Raw genomic sequence first — 12,598 nt, forward strand, 5'->3', positions numbered from 1 at the left:
TTTCTTTAGTGTATTACAATAAGACCCATCTTTTTTTTAATCCTCCTCCCGTCTCGCCCACGTCATGTCAGCTGCTGAGAAGTGGCTTATCATGCCAGGCGTGTATTTGTTTTACTCAGAACAATATTTAAATATTTGAAGACAGGTTTAAAATATCAAGCACAGGTTCTTTTATAAACAACAACAAAAAACAAAAGCAATGCACTTAAGCCTCCTTGTAAGTACGAGTCCACTGAGGAAAGGAACATCTTCTGAATTTCCTCTCCTCAACCCCGCACATTCTCCGAAAGGCGTAAGAAATTCTTTGGCAGAAAGAATCTCTGTTTAAAATGTGCGCGTTACTTGCCTCTGTGTACATAAAATACTAATTAGTCCGCGCTTTGTGTGCGTTTACCTGTGTGAGTTTTGCATGCTGTTATATACTGGAGGCTCTCACAGAAGACCAGGCCGGGCGGGGGGGAGGTTCTGCTTCCGTTAGGTCTGGGTGAATATGGATGGAGTATTTAAGGATATTGTCACTCACACGAAGGCTGTGCTGTAAGAGACATCTGCTGACAGTTCTTTATGTCACCGAAAGCATCACAGCAGAGTATCGAGTTAGAGGGTGGCTCATTTCCACTCCTGTTCACGCAGCCAAAACACCGAGGGAGGGCCGCTCTCAGGCCGCACGCCCAGCCTCACCTTTGCTTTCTTGACTCACAGCCTGTGACATGAACGTGCACAAGCAGTGCGTGATCAACGTGCCCAGCCTGTGCGGGATGGACCACACGGAGAAGAGGGGCCGTATCTACCTGAAGGCCGAGGTCACCGAGGAGAAGCTGCACGTCACAGGTGAGGCGGGAGGGGTGGGGCTGCCCCGCGTGACCCGGGGCCCGGGCTGGTCGCACGCAGCACCAGCGAGTCACACCCTCACGCCGCCCCATCCCCAGACGCTCGGCGGCGGTCAGAGTCGTCACCGCCGTGTGGAGGAGGTGCCCCGCCGCCCGGCCGGGGAATTGTCCCCGGTGACGGTGACGGGGGCACCGGAAGCCACTCAGCCGGATGCGGCTGGTGGAGGTGGAGCGGCGGGGAGCGCGGGCGGCGGGCGATCACAGCCCGACGAGCCCCCCATGGGGGTAGCCGCAGCCCCGTCGGGTGTCCGGGCGTCCTCTGTGTGGGGTGCGGCGCTGAGAAATCCACACAGGTCATCTGCTTCTCACAACTGCCCCATCAATAGCCTCGTTTCCGTGACCCGTGACGGGGTGTGTAGCCCTCACACCGCCTGCACCTGTCTCAGACTAGACGGCCGCGGCACCGGAGCCCCGTGTCCCCGGGCTGGCGCCCCTCCCTGGGACCGTGTCTGGGTGGGCGCTGTCACGGCTGGCTTTTCCTCTGGTTTCCCACCACGTCCGCACCCAGCCAGGGGTCCTCAAGGTGGCGAACCTGTGCCGTGACGCCCTCCGTGCTGAGTTAGGGCTCAGGTCTCAGGTGGAGCCTCCTTTCCTTGCTCTGGGGGCCCCTCGGGAACCACCTGCCGTCCACGCCCTCCTGCTGGACCAGGGCATCGGTTCTCGTCACGTCGGCAAACGTCGTATGTTCCCGTTTATATTTGGAAATTCTAAGCTATCGAAAAAAGTGGGGAAAACTGACTTAGTTTTATTGTAAATCACAGAAGATGCTGCAGGAAAAAAAGACTCAAAGGGTCTGTTGAAGGAAGAAGGCGGGGGGAGGGGGAGGCAGTTCCAGAGAGAGCGCCCTTTTGGGAACATCCTCACATTTTTTTTCTTTGAAAAATAATCAAGTTTTCTACCCAGTGCTGTCCTGCCAGGTAAGAACTCGGGGGAAATCAAACAGGGTTTTGAGGTGTGGCTAGGAGAGGGTCCACACGCTTTGCGGTTGGATGACCTGATGAAACGAACCGCACGCAGCGATGTGGACCCCGTCCCGGACACGGGACCCCTGGGGACTTGGTGTTCCCGAGAAGCTCCCTCATTTTCTCGAAACCGTCCTACCTGACCCTGGCACGCGGGGTGCGGTTCTCACCTGCGTTCCCCTTGACTGGACAGATGCTGCGCTGGGGCCACGTGGGGCTGACTTCCGGGGACCACGCGCGGGTCTGCGCCGTCACGGCCCCACACTGACTGCTCTCTCTCTTCTACTAAGTCTCCTCCACGGTCAAAGTCCCGTACTGGGGGCAGGGAGCATGCAGTTTCAGAGAAAATTTCCAGAAGACAGAGACTCAGTACGTGGTAAAGGATCGCAGCAGAGGCCTGTTGGCTAAACGTTGCAGAGTCGCCCCTTCGCTTTCCAGGCCACCGGCGGCGATGGCGGCCGGGTGGTCACCGCGGGTGAAGAGTCGGAGCTCAGCTGCGAGGGTCACAGCTCCCCGTCGGGCAGGACTGCCTGGCCAGGGGATTCAGCGTTCAGCTCTCCTCCTGAATACAAAACGCAGACCGTGCGTCGTGGACCGGCGCCGTGCCTCCTCCCCCTGGTGCTGCCGGCGTGTCCGGGCTCCTCTGTGAGCCCCAGGAGCCTCGCGGGTGGGAAACTACACAGCGGGCACAGACGCCCTGGCCGGGGCGGCACACGGTACGAGGGGAAGACCCGCCTCGCAGGGACGCACGTGCCGGTCGCTCCATCACTGCCGAGCGTTGAAGTGGACTCACACGCGTGGAATCATCTCAGGGGAAGGCAGTGTTGCTGAGGTAGAGACGTCGCCTGCATGAAACTGACCGTGGAACCTAAGGCTGCGGTCTAGGTCAGCCTCTTGAGGAGAGTCTCCACGTCTGTGCAGAGACGCAGCTCCGCTCTGGCTGTGAGTTCAGCAGTACCTCGGTAACAGCAGCTCACAGCGACCGGGCTCTTCCCACAGAAGGGGCACCGTCGAGGCACGTTACATAATTAACGTATTTAAACCTGTGTGGAAATTTATTATCCTTATAGATGAAGAAACCAAGGCACAAAGAAGTTAAATAACTTGCCCAAAGTCACACAGATGGTCACTTTAATGCATAAATATTCAGTTGACAGAAGGAGAGATATTTTAATGGCAGTGCCAGTAGGAACTGGAATCTTATCTTAGTTCAGTCTGCTGTGATCAATACCGCGGCCTGAATTGCTCTCGGTTCTGGAGGCTGGGAAGTGCACGATCAAGGTGCCAACTGGTGTGGTTTCTGGAGGGAAACCTCTTCCTGCCTTGCAGGGGCTGCCTTCTGGCTGTGTCTTTACTTGGGAGAGAGAGAGAAAGAGAGGGGTGGGGGAGAGAGAGAGGGATGACTTCCCTGGTGGCGCAGTGGTTAAGAATCCGCCTGCCAACGCAGGGGACATGGGTTCAATCCCTGGTCCAGGAAGATCCTGCATGCCGCAGAGCAACTAAGCCCATGCACCACAACTACTGAGCCTGCACTCCAGAGCCCTCAAGCCACAACTGCTGAGCCCACGTGCCACAGCTACTGAAGCCTGTGCACCTAGAGTCCATGCTCCGCAACTAGAGGAAGCCCGCACACAGCAACTAAGACCCAACACAGCCAATAAGTAAATAAACAAATAAATAAATTTATTTAAAAATGTTAAAAAAGAGAGAGAGGGGAGGTTGGGGGCGGGAGATGGAAAAAGGAAGCACCCTCAGTGGTGTCTCCTAAGGACACTGACCCCATCCTAAGGGCTCCACCCTCATGACCTCATCACCACAGGGGGTTAGGGCTTCCACATGCAAACTTGGGGGCACAAACATTCAGTCCACAGCAAATCTGATTCAAAAGCACAGTTGTTATTTGTGTGCAGGAAATTCAGTCCTAAATATAGACATCCAAACTAAAGGAAATAACTAATTAGTAATCATTCCTTAAAAACTTTTAGAGTAATTTTAGATTGTCAGAATCAGAATTAGCCTGGCTTCAATGAAAACAGAAATATAAACAATAAACCATAACGAGTAGAGCTTACGGTGCCAAAGTCACAACAGTAGCACAGAGTTCCCCACACCTTTCGCCCAGCAGCCCTGAGAGTCATTCTTACGTGACCACCGTTTACGTATCCAAGTCGTCACATTTTTAAATAGTACCTGATAAATCTGTGAACGGTACCTGTGCTAGTCACTAGAAACTATTTGAAAGAGTCAAAGAGAAGACCGCAAGCTTCCGTATTCCAGTATAGAAGGCCGGCAGGGAGTACCAGGCAGAGCCTCTTACGAGTGGTACCTGCCACCCCTCCTGCGTCACCTGCCTGTACCCCTCCTCACCCACCGGATCTGGCACCGTGTGTCTTGACAGACGGTTTCAGTAACAACCGCTGCCACTGACCGAGTCCTTCCCGCGGACCTGCATCCGTAGGCCTGGACCTTCCTCTGTGCTGAGTGCCTTCCTGGTCATTGTTTCCCTGACCCCTCAAAAACACCACCACAGAGTACCGTTCTTGTCCTCGTCTTCAAGATGAGCAAATGAGCTAAGGGAGGAGGAGGAAACGGCTCTGAGCTATGAGAGGAAGTGATGGGGTTGGGGCCTGAGCGCAGGTCCGACTCCTGCCCCCAGAGGCTGTGGGCCGCCCACGTCCCGTGCTAACTGCACAGTGTCCTTTGGGGTAGAGAGCAAGCCCCTAAGTCTTTGCTGCACCCACATTCAGCACCCCACAGGTTCTTTGAGGCGCTGGAAGGTCTAAACATGGGGCTCCCAGCCAGGGGAGAGAAGCATGACACGTGGAGGGATGAAAGAACAAGCCACGTATAACTAAGGGCTCAGTTATGTGGGCACCGGACGGCCACAGCCGGGAGGTGCTGGGGGGTACGGCGTGGGGAGGGAAGGACCCCGGAGAGGAAGAGGCTGAAGATGTCTGGGAGGCCAGAGGGAAGAGAGATGCAGTAGAGGGCTGAGACGGGCTGGAGGAATTAGCCCGCCTTCATGAGAACACAGATGTAAACAGTAGAGCACAATGAGCAGAGCTCACGGTACAAATGCAAGTGATTTCTTGGAAAGTGCACTTAAGCCCTAAGTACCTGTGTTACGTGTGAGATTAGCTCCATCTCCATTTGACCTGTGCAGAATCGCTGAAATGGAAAATAATTCCCAAAGTAAAACAGAAACTCCCAACGGACTCCTGGGAGGGAAATCACCCTTTTGAAATCAGATATCAGTTTCCTTTTGAGATTGGAGCAGTATTTATGGGAAAGGCCTCCGCTTTCCTGGTGTATTTTTATTTTTTGCCTTTGGGCAGTGGTGCTGATGTTATCGGAACAGTGGCATTTTTTTAATCTTTCCATATGCGATTTTAATAGGCTTCCTACATTCTTGGCTACTTTTTATTTGGTTTGGAGGAGTGGGTAAAAAAAAATATCGCTCACGGGCACGCATTTTCCAAGTAAACGGAAAAGTGTCGTATTCTTTACAGCGGTTTCAGGGACACATCTCTCCCCCAGGTGGACGATTCTGCAGAAGAGTCTGGTTTTCGGATGCTTTGGGTTGTTAATTTGGGCGGACATGGAGCTTGGGGGGAGGGGAGGCCTTCCTGCATCGCAGGTCAGGGGCTCCTGGCAGCCCACACATCGCATCCTCCGTCCGCCTTCTCGGGCTGGGTCGGGGCTGGGCCGGCATGTTGCTGTTGACTGAAATACTCACAGTCCCTCCGTGGGTTCTTCCACCTTCAGTAGCGTCGCTGGGACGGAGTCAGGCGGTGAGACTGAGCTTTGCGTCACCACCCGTCCTCCTTTGATGCGACCGTGCGTTATCCATCCGTTAGCCGAGTGTCAGGCCCTCTGCCAGGCCCCGGGGACGCTAAGATAAGGAAGAACGGTCCTCATCACGGAATGTGTGGTTTGGGGGTGGAATTGAGACGGGAAAAGAATGACAGGGCAGTGCGCCCGGTGCCCACCAGCGTGGGGGCGCTTGGGGGACGGTGCCTCACCTGCTCCCAGGAAGCTGCAGGTGGCTTCACAGACGCAGCGACGGTGGAGCCAGCAGGCCCGGTGGGGACAGGGCACTTCAGGTAAAGATGCAGAGCTTGGTGTGTTCAGGAAGCGCGGCCCAGTCCGGGATTTCAGGGACCTTGTGCCACGGGGAACGCTGGAGGGAAACGCCTCTCCACTTTCAAGGGGTGAGGGCACAGCCATCGCGGTTTACAGACTGCGTGGGACGTGCGCATCGTGGGGCAGCAGCTCCGAGGGAACCCCTTCTTTCTCGAGCAGCAGCGTTTGCAGTGCCAGGGGGCTGTGGGTTCAGCAGGACAGACGTCGGCCTCCCACCCTGAGCGGCAGGCGCGGGCCCCAGGTTCACCGAGACCCGCGCCTGTCGTCGTCGGTGCCGGGAACGGGGGCGCGGCGGGCAGCCCAGCGGTCGCCTGCGGGCTTTGTAGGGATGCTTTCTCCAGCGGCGGGGAGGCCTGCGGGGTGTAATAACCGGTTCGGGGCTGCCGGCAAGGAGGAGCTGGACCAAGCCGCTTGCTGGAAGGAAGAGGTGTTAGCTGGAGGTCGTTTCTGTCCGGTGACAGCCGGGCCGCGGGATCCGGATCCAGCTCCGCGGCACGGGGGGTGCGCAGCTGCTGCGGCTGGGCCTCGGCTCCGGGGCGGAGGGGCCCTCACAGCCGCCTGCCCGCACGTGCAGCCCGACTGTCCGTGATCGGTGACGCTGCTCCCATCACCGGTGATGGTGTCGTCGTCAGATCCCTGCCCTGCAAAGCTGCCTTTTTAAAGTGGATCATGAACAAGGCGTCTGCGCGTTGTACTCGGAGACCAGCAGCCTTTCACCCGGTGGTTTTAGCGTCCGTGAAGCTTGCAAAATGGTGATTTTCTAGTTCTGGAATTCCTTCTTTGCTCAGTAGCTGGCATTCATCTGAAAGAAAAGCTCCCCCTTTACGTCCCCCTGCATTTTTTAAGGAGCAGTTTGAGCTCACCATTTCTTTTCTTTTTTTAACGTTCACATTGTTCGACACACGGCCAGCAGAACCCCCCTTTCACCACGCGGGCCCTGCGTCCCCTTGACGTCCCCGTTTCTTCAGTACTTCGCTTCCCTCTGGGACTTCCTCTGAGGAACACTGGAGTTTTGATGGGAAGCGATGGTGCGATGCCCAGGTCTGGGTGCCGGGGGAACGCAGGGCCTCCGTGGCTGCTGCGTCCGAGCTCTTCAGGTGACAGAGGAGGGACTGTTTGATGGCCTCACGCCGCTGCTCTGGCTCTGGTCCTGGACCAGAGTTCCTCCCCCCTTCCCATCCCTCGCTGGTCCTCCCGCCCCCTCGGGGAGGCCCCCGGTTCCCGAGGACGTCCACATGCCCGTTCGTTCGCTCTTCTCCGCGTTATGTGTGGCAGTTTCAGAATCCGTACACCAACCTCTACCGAGAACAGACCTACTCCATGAAACTCAAGAATCTATTGCCGTTTTAAATAAATCCTTAGGTGACGCCCCACCAAGGGCGTATGGTCCGAATTCTGCTGCGTGGACTGAATGTTCTCCCGGTGGCCGTGTCCTTACCCACCTGACACGCGGCACCTTCACGATGGCACTCAGCCTCCTCCCCGGTGGGGCGACCGCAGGGGGGCTGCTCCTGATGGGATGTGGTAGGAAGAGCACGGCATCACACACGGTCCAGTGTTCTGGCCCAGAGTGTGTAAACCGAGTCTAACGAGGGGAAAAAGCTAGACAGATCCAGATAGCGGAACATGCTGCTTGGTAACCGGCTGGGACTTTTCAAAAATGTTACTGTCGTGAAAAACAAACACACAGTCAAGGGGGCAGTTCTTAACTAAGGGGAACTAAAGAGACCTGACAGTCAAACGTGATCTGTGGCCAAGAAAGTGGCGATTCTAAAGGACGTCTGCGGAACAGCGGGGGCATCCGAATCTGGACGCCCTGTGGGTGGTGTTTCTCTAGCAGCGTGACGTCTCTGGGCGGTCACGGCAACGTGGCTGTGGAGGAGATGCTGAACTATTTTACGGGTGATTTCTCCTGATGTCTGAAACTTACTTCCAGATGGTTCAGCAAAAACAAAACACAGAACGCTGAAAGTACGTGTGAAATGCACACGCACACACAAAGCGTGTGTGGCGAACGTTAATCATTTGTGAAAGTTTTCAAATCAACCAAACCTCCAGAAAGGTGAGCTCTGTCAGGCTGGTGCTGTCTGTTCTGGTGCGTACAGCGCGTGACCGCTCTCTGTGGAAATCCCTCTCGGCTGGAAGGACGCCCCGGCTGGAACAACCTCCGAGCTCCTGACGGGATGCTAACAGCCGGCCGGCTGCTCAGAGCACAGGGGGCAGCTGCGGGAAAGGGAGACGCGGTGCCGACCCCGGGAGCCGCGGGTGTCGCCTGAGGGCCTGGGTCCTGTGAGAGGAGCCGCCAGTGCTGGTTAAGCCCCTTCCGCGTCCCAGGCCCCGGCTGGATGCTTTCCTGTCTGTTACCACGGCAGCCCTTCCAGAAGCGTGCTCTCACCCGCATCGTCACTGTGTCCTGAGGACACAGCCCGCCAGAGCTCCTGTGACCTGCCGGGTCACCTGGCTGCTGGGTGGAGGCCGCTCCGGCCCCGGCGCCCGGGCCCACGCCCCCCACCCGCTTCCACTGCCGGCCCCCGGCTCTGGCCGAGGGAAGCTGTGTCCCCGTCACAAGCCTCCCCCTGAGTACAGACTGTCGCTCAGGTGTGTGCCGTTGCGTGCCGCCGGCCTGCAGTGAGCAGGTGAGGCTGCCCTGAGCTGGCCCTGCGGCTCCTGCAGTCACTGCTGTGCCCTGGGCGCGGGGGTGCGGGGGCCGCGGGCGGCTCTGTCCTCGCGACCCCCAGAGCCTGCCTTTTCCGGGGCTGAGAGAGTGGCGGGGAGTTAAGACGGCAGCAGGGAACCCAGCTGAACCCCTCCCCGCCTCAGAGGGAAGACCGGAAACGCACCAGGAGGCTGGAAACAAGCACCCGCCAGGGCGCGTGCGGGCCGTGGGGGCGCCAGGCCCTCGCGCAGCCTGCCTCGCCGGCGCTTCCCCATCACAGCCTCGTCCTTGCTCTCGAGCTCTCCGTCTCCGACAAACCCACCACCAGCTTGGCCGGCGCGTAACATCCAGGCACAGCCTTTGCAAGAGAAAAGAGAAACCACCTGGAGGCTGAAACCATCGAGCAGCCTGCTTGTCCCAAAGGAGGGTTGCACGTTGCCACGTGGTGCTGCACGGGCTTCCGGGTGACAGCTGGTGTGTCTTCCGTGGATGGGTCTGCTCTGTCTTCTTCTGACTTGGTCGGACGTTCCTAAATGCCAGGTGCCGCGGTCTGTGCGAACCCCTTCAGCAGCCGGTACCTTGTCTGCCTCCCCAGTCACATCCCTTCTGTCCCCCCGCACCCCGTGTCCCCCTTGTGGGGAAAAGCTACGTGCCGTGTCCCCAGCGGGCAGGCTGGTTCCCACCTGCTCACCTTTCCATCAGGAACATCCTTCCACACGCAGCCCCAGTTACCTTTATGAAGCCTCTCCTAACATTCTGTGCCCTGCCTAAAATGGACCACTTTCTGCTCACGCCCTCTCCAGCATTTACTATGTGGTTATGTGTTTATTAACACGCTGATCTCCCGCTACCAGACCGTTAGCCCTGTGAGGTCGGAGATGGCGTCTTATCTCCTGTACCCGGTGCCTTGAATTTGTGCCTCAGAGATGTGTGCTGAGTCAATGATGAAGATGTTGGGAGAATCCAGTGGGCATAGTGTAGAAACACGACTCAGCATGTATGGTGCTGCTACCTCCCAGATCCGAGCAACTCTTCCCCTTTTAGCCCTACATCTGGATCACGCAGAAGCAATCCTGTTTTAGCCTGATTCATAAAGCCACGTGACACTTGGGATCCTTCGGAGAAACACGTCCACCAAGAAGGAGGTTGCATCTTCTCTAAGAGACACGTCATTGCTTGCGTCCTGACTGTGGTACCTCATCCTGACCTATCTGTGGCAGAGCTGACGGTCAGGTGTGTACTAACTAGTCATGTGTCTTCCTGTGGATTTTCACTCCTGCGTGGTCCTCGGTGCAGTGATTTGAATGCAGCTTCCCATGCTGAGTGCACTGGGGGCCCGTGGGAGGGAGCGGGACCAGGATGAGGGGCAAAGGGTTGCCAGTGTCATTTCCTTAAGGCACTATTTGCCTTGGTCTTAGAACACCCTGGTCTCCAAGCTCACAGCGGCATGGCTTCTTTCTCCTGCCTGAGAAAACCTCAAGCCCCCGGATTCCTTATAGGGGCCTCCGTCCTCCACCCGCTTTGATTTCAGTGATGCCTGCCACAAAGAAGCATTTTTAAAGATGGGCTTTGAATGCCTGTGTCCCTGGGAAGAGGAGGAACAAATTATTTCTGGGGCCTCTTTCAAGGTTACCCCATTAGCATCCAGGGACGTTGACATTGACTGAGCAGGTCATTCTTGTGCAGGATTTTAATTGCTTCTAATTATAGGATTATCATTTAAGCACAAGATTAATTGCCATGAAATTATTGCAAGGAAGTTGATCATCTTCTAGAAAGTAAATGCATTAGCCAAGTGAGGAATCTCTTAGAAGCCTGAAAATGATGTCTTTTTCATCACTTCCACTGAAATGTTCTTTTAACTCTGTGATGTGTGGAGGAGGTGTTACGAGGATCAGGATGGGAAAGGAAGCAGAGCAGAGAGATGTCCCTTTTGGTTCTGCGCCGAAAGGTTGGAAAACGTCAACACCCAGTGTCTAGGAATCCTTTGATTGCCCGGTGGAAATGTCCCCACATGTGGAGATTTCTCCCCTCTTGATTCGTTAAGTCTTCACAGGTTGGGGGTGAGGGTGGTGCACCAGAAAGCTCAGAGAGGCAGATGCTTTCGGTCCCTTCCGACAGTCAGCTCTTCTGATATCCCACACACGTTTTTTTTTTCACGTTTTGTGAAGGACTCTGCAGTTCATGGTGTACACGTGCTCTGGGTACCAGCATCGAAATGGTGCAGAGAAACATCAGACTGTGTTCCATTTCCACTTGGAAAGAATGCACATTTCCTGAGAAAACACCAGATGAGTTAGCTCCCGGGGTGGTTCTAAAATATGCCTGTTGAATAGAGAGGGGCAGGGCCACCTGCAGGAAGAGCGCCACCTCAGAGCCTCACCACGGGGAACTTGCTTTCCTGAGAACAGCAGTTGTATGCTGCCACCCACCTTCCGGGGTAATTTACGCAAGGTGTGTGGTTAATTAAGGACAGTCAGGGTCCCTTTTAAAATCAAAGCAGGCATTTTTTCCCTAGAACAATGACGTGAGAACAGATGCAAGGCAGACTTCCTATAAACGTGTTCGAGGCGGGGGTGCTGACTTTGGGGAAAGTTAGAGGAGAGGCGGTGCTGCTTCTCCGGCCTCGACCCGCGGGCGGCCGGAATGTCATCCAAGGCGAGGCGGGCTGTGCTGAACAGTCAGCCGGGAGGTGGGGAGGGGGGCTCTGGTTCTGGAAGGCACCTCCCTGGCAGCTCTTTCCCTGCGTTAAGTCACTCTGCCCGTGGCCGTGCCCTGCTGGGAGCGGGACTGCAGGGCACGCGGGCATATTTCTGGTGGCCCCCGCGACCGCCCGTAGAGGAGCCCTTGTGCTACGCGCCTGCCCGGAGGCCAGGAAGGAGAGCGTGTGCGCGCGACACGGTCTCAGCAGCACCGTGCGGCCTCATCGCCTCTCACGCCTTCCCAGCCGCTCCGCGTGGCCCTGAGCGCCGTCGCAGCGCCCGCCCCAAGGTGGCCGGGATACGCGCTGATCCTCAGACTGTCCAGCCCCTGAAGGATGCCAGTTTATTTTTGGGGAAAAAAAAATTTCTCGGCACCCTTGAAATGACTAACACCCCGTGAAGAAAGGATACGGCGGACTTCTGTGTACAAGGTCGTAAAAGTGGTCTGGTTTTCGAGGACCCACGGGCCGGGCTCTGGAGCCAGGGAGATGGGCTCTCACGCCCAGCTCTGCCGCCAGGCGACGCTCAGTGAGCGTCAGAGGCTGTCACCCTGTTGTCACACGTCTGTCCCAGTTACGTTTCCCTCACATGGCATCACTCTGCTGGCACGTTAGCTCTTTCTGTCCCCAGTAGTTTGTGACCTCCCTTAACCACAGTGGGACCCCGGCTACACTCAGGGAGATCCCGCCCCAGATCTTGTTTGTTCTCCCCCTTACCGTGCCCCCCGCGCCCGGCCCAGGGGCTCCCCGCAGGGTCAGCGCGCTCCGGCGTGCGGGCGGCGCTCCCGTGTGCGGGCCCCCTGTGAGCGTGGGACGCCTGCGTGTGAAGCCAAGAAGATTAACCTTAAAGAGTCTAACCTGCTGTGAACCTCGACCTCACCCTGACACTCTCCCCGTTTCCCTTTTCTCATCTGCACATTCAAATGAAGGCACTTGACCTCTACGAACTCCCGGGTTCCCTTTGGCCCTAGCATTTCGTTGCTGGGAGAGTCACTTCAGGAAGAAAGAGCTAAACACAGGCGCTGGTCAGCACATCCCCTCTTGAGGAGTGGACGGCACAGCTGGGGGCTGCGGGGGCCCCGCACCTGGATGGGGTCTGAGAAGCACGTGGTCCAGTGCTTTGCAGACAACTGTGAACAGCAGATGCCTTCAGGGGACATCTGACCTGGCATGATGGGCGTTCCCACTAAAAAGAGCCGCTCTGGTTGAAAAGGAGAGGAGTGGGCCCCACCCTCCTCCCCCTCCT

The 12,598-nt window shown here is 56.6% G+C and overlaps 1 protein-coding gene across 3 annotated transcripts in view; it reads left to right on the plus strand.

Annotated features, from left to right (window-relative positions):
• Positions 1 to 12,598, plus strand: part of PRKCA (protein kinase C alpha) — a 346,357-nt gene that overhangs the window by 251,238 nt on the left and 82,521 nt on the right. For all 3 annotated transcript variants that reach the window (XR_009049921.1, XM_057714548.1, XM_057714549.1), the window contains one exon: positions 703 to 831. Coding sequence is in view for 2 of the 3 variants with exons in the window: in XM_057714548.1 (XP_057570531.1) it covers positions 703 to 831 (129 nt within the window). In the remaining variant the exon portion in view is untranslated. The remainder of the gene's footprint in view (positions 1 to 702; positions 832 to 12,598) is intronic.

The sequence above is a fragment of the Hippopotamus amphibius genome, chromosome 17 (genome assembly GCF_030028045.1).
Source record: "Hippopotamus amphibius kiboko isolate mHipAmp2 chromosome 17, mHipAmp2.hap2, whole genome shotgun sequence".
Classification (NCBI taxonomy): Eukaryota; Metazoa; Chordata; class Mammalia; order Artiodactyla; family Hippopotamidae; genus Hippopotamus; species Hippopotamus amphibius.